The 7,279-nt window shown below is 53.0% G+C and overlaps 1 protein-coding gene across 1 annotated transcript; it reads left to right on the top strand.

Annotated features, from left to right (window-relative positions):
* The first annotated feature begins 1,853 nt into the window (after window positions 1-1,853).
* Window positions 1,854-5,643, top strand: TRAPPC5 (trafficking protein particle complex subunit 5). The gene is made up of 2 exons (XM_037884030.2): window positions 1,854-2,061; window positions 2,761-5,643. Exon 2 carries the CDS (start codon window positions 2,765-2,767, stop codon window positions 3,329-3,331), a length of 567 nt encoding a protein of 188 aa, XP_037739958.1. The 5' UTR covers window positions 1,854-2,061; window positions 2,761-2,764; the 3' UTR covers window positions 3,332-5,643.
* The last annotated feature ends 1,636 nt before the right edge of the window (window positions 5,644-7,279 follow it).

Here is a 7,279-nt window from a genome sequence, read left to right as displayed (position 1 = left end):
TCTATAAAATCGACCTAATTTCGTAGTGTAGACATACCCACAGTGTAGAGCACAAAGGATTTAACTGACACACAGGGTGTAGCTGACACAGTGTAGCTGACACACAGTGTAGGTGACACGGTATAACTGGCACACAGGGTGTAACTGACGCAGTGTAGGTGACAAAGGGTATAACTGGCACACAGGGTGTAACTGACATTCTGTAGCTGGCACCCAGTGTAGGTGACACAGGGTATAACTGGCAGACAGGGTGTAGCGGACACAGTGTAGCTGACACACAGTGTAGGTGACACGGTATAACTGACACACAGGGTGTAGCTGACACAGTGTAGCTGACACACAGTGTAGGTGACACGGTATAACTGGCACACAGGGTGTAACTGACATTCTGTAGCTGGCACCCAGTGTAGGTGACACAGGGTATAACTGGCAGACAGGGTGTAGCGGACACAGTGTAGCTGACACACAGTGTAGGTGACACGGTATAACTGACACACAGGGTGTAGCTGACACAGTGTAGCTGACACACAGTGTAGGTGACACGGTATAACTGGCACACAGGGTGTAACTGACATTCTGTAGCTGGCACCCAGTGTAGGTGACACAGGGTATAACTGGCAGACAGGGTGTAGCGGACACAGTGTAGCTGGCACCCAGTGTAGGTGACACAGGGTATAACTGGCACACAGGGTGTAACTGACATTGTGTAGCTGGCACCCAGTGTAGGTGACACAGGGTATAACTGGCACACAGGGTGTAGCTGACACAGTGTAGCTGGCACACAGTGTAGGTGACACAGGGTATAACTGACACACAGGGTGTAACTGATTGTGTAGCTGGCACCCAGTGTAGGTGACACAGGGTATAACTGGCACACAGGGTGTAGCTGACAAAGTGTAGCTGGCACCCAGTGTAGGTGACACAGGGTATAACTGGCACACAGGGTGTAGCTGACACGGTGTAGCTGGCACCCAGTGTAGGTGACACAGGGTATAACTGACACACAGGGTGTAGCTGACACGGTGTAGCCGACACACAGTGTAGGTGACACAGGGTATAACTGGCACACAGGGTGTAGCTGACACAGTGTAGCTGGCACCCAGTGTAGGTGACACAGGGTATAACTGACACACAGGGTGTAGCTGACACGGTGTAGCTGGCACCCAGTGTAGGTGACACAGGGTGTAACTGACACACAGGGTGTAGCTGACACAGTGTAGCTGGCACCCAGTGTAGGTGACACAGGGTATAACTGACACACAGGGTGTAGCTGACACAGTGTAGCTGGCACCCAGTGTAGGTGACACAGGGTGTAACTGACACACAGGGTGTAGCTGACACAGTGTAGCTGGCACCCAGTGTAGGTGACACAGGGTATAACTGACACACAGGGTGTAGCTGACACAGTGTAGCTGGCACCCAGTGTAGGTGACACAGGGTATAACTGGCACACAGGGTGTAACTGACACGGTGTAGCTGGCACCCAGTGTAGGTGACACAGGGTGTAACCGGCACACAGGGTGTAACTGACACAGTGTAGCTGACACAGTGTAGGTGACACAGGGTGTAACTGACACACAGGGTGTAGCTGACACGGTGTAGCCGACACACAGTATAGGTGACACAGGGTATAACTGACACACAGGGTGTAGCTGACACAGTTTAGGTTTCAGAGCGGTAGCCCTGTCAGTCTGTATTCGCAACAAGCCCCACCCCCTTCCCTTAGGCCACACCTCCCGCAGAAAGTCTCGCCCGCTTCCTACAGCCTGGCGGCTGACAACGAGCCACACCCACGGCTAGGCCACGCCCCCGGCACCCCCTCCCTCCCGCCAGCCGAGCCCGTTACCACGTGACCCCTGCCCCTCCCACAACCAGTCCCGGTTGCTGTGGTGACCAAGCCCTGCCTCCCTGCGGCCTCTTCCAGCGGCCCGCAGGTGCGGCGCGGCCCGTTTGCAGCAGCGGCGGCCGTAAAGCGCGGAGTGCGGCCGGGAACGGCGGCGGCTCATTGGCTTCCGCTCCCTCTTCCCGCTCCTGGAGAGAGGCGCCCCGCCCCCGCCGCGCGTGAGTGCCCGGCCGGGGCCCCCGGCGCGCGGGGCCGGGAGAGGCGGGGGCGGGGCGGCACCGGGGGGGGGGCCGTCCCTGGCGTTGGTTCGCGGCGCGGGGGTCGGTGGGGTTGGGGGCGGGCACCGGGGTGCGGTCACGGGGTGGGCGGGGACAGGGTGACGGGGTTGGGTCACAGGGACGCGTGGGTCTCCTCGCCACCTGTCATGGGGGGCCCTCGGGGTCCCTCCAAGGCCCTCGGCAGCTGTGTGAATCCCGGGCCGTTGCCCCAGCCGGATCCCAACTCTGGTGTCAACTTCTAACTCCCCGGATTCAAATCCTGCCCCACCCCACGTAGTGTCAGTCGGGCGGCTCCTTCTGTGCTGCTTGGGCTGCCCCCCTGCTTGTGTGCCCCACCCTAAGCCTGGCTGCCTCTCGGCGCCGGACCAGGGAGCCCTGTATACGCAGCCACCCCACCCCAAAGGTGGCTGGCTGCCTCTCCGCATTGAGTGCGGGATCCCTGCAGAGGTATTGTTGTAAAGCCCGTGGGAATGGAAGGTGCTATAGACACATCAGAGATTTGTTCATCAGATTTCTTTTATTTTTTATTCTGTGTATCGCAGTAACACTTTGCAGGGCCCCATAGTGCCAGGCGCTGCAAAGACACCTCATAAGAGACGGTACCTGTCCCACAGAACTGAGTATTTTGTTCTCCTTTAGGACAATGGATTCACGCTTCACTCGTGGGAAATCTGCCATCCTGGAGCGGTCTCTGACCCGGCCAAAGACAGAGGTCAGCCTGAGCGCGTTCTCTCTGCTCTTCTCCGAGATAGTCCAGTACTGTCAGAACCGGGTCTACTCCGTCTCTGAGCTCCAGAACAAGCTCTCTGAGCTGGGCCAGCAAGTGGGAGCTCGCATCCTGGATGTGCTGGTCATGCGGGAGAAAAACGGCAAGCGGGAGACCAAGGTCATCAACATTCTCCTCTTCATCAAGGTGACGGTGTGGAAGGCCTTGTTCGGGAAGGAGGCGGACAAGCTGGAGCAGGCCAACGACGATGACAAGACCTACTACATCATCGAGAAAGAGCCACTGATCAACACGTACATCTCGGTGCCCAAGGAGAACAGCACACTCAACTGTGCCTCCTTCACAGCTGGCATCGTGGAAGCCATCCTCACCTACAGTGGCTTCCCCGCCAAGGTGACGGCCCACTGGCACAAGGGCACCACCCTCATGATCAAATTTGACGAGTCCGTCATCGCGCGAGACAAAGCCCTGGACGGCCGCTGAGCGCGCTGCTGGGGGGGCCGGCGTGCTGCTCTCGTACATGTGCACTGTGTAACTAAAAGGACTGTGCTAGGATGTCCTCAAAGGGGTGCCGTGGCTGGTCTGGTGCAGGCTGTGTGCAGATCAGAACGAACCTGCATGAAGCAGAGGGGGCCTCAGCCCAGTTCCAGTGGAACACATCTCCCCATCATATTAATTGCCCCTCCCTTCCGCTCCCCCACCCCCTCTTCAATTCTTGGCTTCTGCCAAGGATGCCAACTGGCAGCCAAAGATGCATCCACACTGCAGCTGGCAGTTGTCATGCTCAGCTCGGGTAGGGATACGCAGGCTAGTTCTGATTGAGCTAACGCACTAAAAATACCAGTGTAGCGGTGGTGACACAGGCACGTGGCTGGGGCTAGCCACCCTGTACGTACCTAGAATCTCAGACAGGCTTGTGCTCAGGCAGCTAGCTCGAGCCGCAGCCCCTGCCAGAACATGATCCCGTCTGAGATCCTAGGTTCATACTCTGGTGGCTAGCCCTTGCTGCTGCTGCTTTTAGTGTGCCAGCTTGAACAGAGCTAGTGTGTGCATCTCCACCCGAGTGGGGATTACACCTCCCTGTTGTCTGTAGACAGACTTAGACTCTGAACTCTGCTCTTGCCTATGAGATGATCTCTCCCGCGTGCAGAGCTGAGATATGTTGGTGGGGCAGCATCAGGAGGCTTTTTCCCATGTGCCCAACCCCCTGCCCCCAGAGCTGATGGGAGAGCAGTTGCCCCACAGGAGGTGGGTGTGTGACCTGTTTTTCAAGATTGGAGAAAACTGAAACTTTCCCCAGCTTAATAAAATAAAGTCAAGAAGTACTGGTTCCTGGGCTGCAGCATCTTTACACCTAGGCTGCTGCTTCTGCTCTGGCCTATTTCAGCAGTTCTGACTTCTGCTTTCTGACTGCTTGTGTGTGTGGGACTCAGCATGGTTCTTAGTGGGACAGGCACCACGCCCCAGAACCACTCGCTCAGCCAGCTCCAACGAGCTGCCCTGATTGGCAGTCCTAGCAAAGCCCAACACTGAACACCCCGCTGCCTTCTAGAGCGGATCCCTCCAAGGCAGGTTTGAGACACATTGGTGGGGAGGGACGGGGACAGAGTTTGTGTCAAAGCTTCCCCTTCTGCTGCCCATGAAGCAGGTTCTGAATGGGTCAGTTAGTCTGAGGGTTAAAATGGAGCTTTTTGTGGGGCCCAAATCCAGCTTTTCCTTTCAGAGCATAGCACGCTCACGCTTTCAAACCACGGCATGTATGCTCAGTGCCCGGTGAGGATGGAAACACAAAACTAGACATCTTTACCATGCCAACAGCCAGGCGGTTCCCAGACGAGATTTAACACGCTTCTTGCCTGAAAGGTGACCTGCCACAGGGTACATATTCTCTGTTGCTGCTGGTTTACAGTGTTTGGGGGAGATCTGAATGTGGGAGCAGTGGGGGTTTTCTTCAAAAACTTGATGCTTTGTTTAACCTTCGAAACAGCTGAGATGTGATGTCTGGCAGCCTCTGCTCTTGCTGGAGAAGTTGCTGTCCCTAAACATTCAGCAGGCAATGAGTTGTGATACCTTATTCCACCCCCACAGTGCAAGCTTAATGAAAGGGACATGACTGGCTTGAAAACAAATCTCACTGAAAACTCTGCATCTGTAACAGTTGCAAGTAACCCCTAATATCACTTTGACGGGAAGTAGTTTGCAAAGAAAAGAGATTCCTCTTTTCAGCTCCTTTCCTTTGTGCAGCAATTCCATGCCGTCAGTTTCACGATTCCTCTGTTGTCAGTTTCTTCCTTGCTGAAAAGAGCATTAAAAGCATCAACAGAAAAGCAAGCTTCCGCTCCCCCTCACACATCTTTTTTTTTAAAAGGAACTTGAGTTAAAATGGAAATTTTCAGAATGTTGTTATATAAAGGGAGGTTCTGTCAAAACCTTGAATTTCAAAATCCTCACGTTGACAGTGAGCCCCTTTTAACCAGAGAATCTGATGCTTTGGATCTTTACCAAGCTGATAATTTTTTCCTAGTTAACAAACTAAAATTCAGTTTAGTTAAATGGCCTTTTTTCATTTCTCTCTGTCAGGTTGTTACCCTCCCCCATCCCCATTTCAGGTTCATCGCTCATTCCTTTACATCCCATGGTTCACAAAGAAATGAATTGTTTTGCATTCTGTGTGTGCTGGTTTTATTGATCACTTTTCTATTGTACATGCTCTTTGGGGAATGAGTGCTGTATATAATCTTGGGAAAGCCTAGCAGGACCTGTCTAACTCTACAAATAAAATCTGTTTATACCCAGCCTGCATGTGCGTGTGTCCTCAACGCTTGAGTCTCAAAGCAAGGTTTTGTTCCAGGCACCATTAAAGCACAATACCCTACAGGTCTCACAGTTGCGGATTGTGTGGATCATCTCTTGAAAGTGAGAGTGTCACATAGACATTTCCCCTCTGTTTTAGTTCTTCTGTGAGCATCCTTCTGTTCATGATTGCTTGCACTCTGACAGCTAAGGCACTGTCATCTTCCTTATCTTTAAGCATACATTCCACCCCTTGAATTGTTTACATGGAAGATTAATGTTAGGGTGTTTTAGCTGTCTAGTACAGTGGGAAGTTCTGTTACACAGTGCCCATTACTGATGTTCAGAGTCTGCGTAGAGCGGATATACTGCTGATGTGTAGGCAGCCCAAGGGACACCCCAGAGTCCGTTGCCAGTTGCCATTGGTATGACTGTAGCGCTGAGAGGCCCCAACCCAGATTGGGGCTGCATTGGGTTGGGTGATGCACAGACACACAGGGCTTGTCTTCACTATAGTGCTAAATCGGCACCACTGTGATCAATGCAGCCGCGGCAGTTTAGCAGGTCTGCTGAAGACGTGATAAGTCTACGGGAGAGCGCTCTCCTATTGATGTAATTAATCCACCTCAACGAGAGGTGGAAGCTATGTCAATGGGAGAGCATCTCCCACCGACACAGCGCAGTGTAGACACTGCATTAAGTTGATGAAAGTTACATCGTTCAGGGGAGTGGTTTTTTTACACCCCTTAGCAATGTAACTTACATCAACTTACATGGTAGTGTAGACAAAGCCACAGTAAGGCACAGCCCCTGCACCAAAGAGATCATTGTGCAAGCAGACAGGCAAAAGATGAGGGGAACTGACTTGTCCAGGTCACGCAGCAGGTTGGCGGCAGAGCCTGTGGAAGGATACTGGTCTCCTGACTCCTAGCCCAATGCATCATCTGTACGCTCAGTTAGGAGGTAATTAGTCACCTTCCCCAGGATGTTCCTTTCAATCAAGGAGAGCAAAGGTGGTCAGCCAGGAAACACTACATATCGAAACCATCACATTCCCTTTCCCACCCCCACAGGACCATAAGTTACTGGTGCAAATCAAGACAGCTTGATTACTGTAGCTTACAGCTGTCCAGAGCATGGCCAATTGGGCAGCTTTCTTTAGAAAGCTAAAGAGGACAAAGGCCCAGATCACAAAGGTGCTTAGGCGCTTATGGCTCAGGTTTACGTACCTAAGTTCTAGTTTTAGGCTTTGCTGTGATCCACAAAACTTCCGATCCCTGTAGGCACCTAAATTCATTTGGCACCTAATTTTTAAATGTAAAGGTTCCCTCGACACCTGTGTTTCTGTCTCTGGGCATGTGCACGGCAGCATCTAGCCTTCTGGCTGCCTCTCTTCCCCCTAGCCCCCATTCATGAAGCTGGGGAAGATGGGATTCCAGCTAAGTTGCAGTTGGGGCCTGATCTGGTAGGGTGCTCCGAGGCTGCCTACTGGATCAGGTCCCACTCAAAATCCAGCTGCTGGAGGAGGTGGTTCTGCCCACCTAATCACTTTTAGCCCAGGGGTTAGAGCACTAACCTGGGCTGTGGGAGACCCCATTTCTATTCCCTCCTGTTCCAGGGGAGATTTGAACAAGGGTC

This window comes from Chelonia mydas, chromosome 20, assembly GCF_015237465.2.
Source record: "Chelonia mydas isolate rCheMyd1 chromosome 20, rCheMyd1.pri.v2, whole genome shotgun sequence".
NCBI lineage: Eukaryota > Metazoa > Chordata > Testudines > Cheloniidae > Chelonia > Chelonia mydas.
The sequence above is the reverse complement of the archived record's forward strand: the minus strand, read 5'-3'. Positions and strand labels throughout refer to the sequence as shown.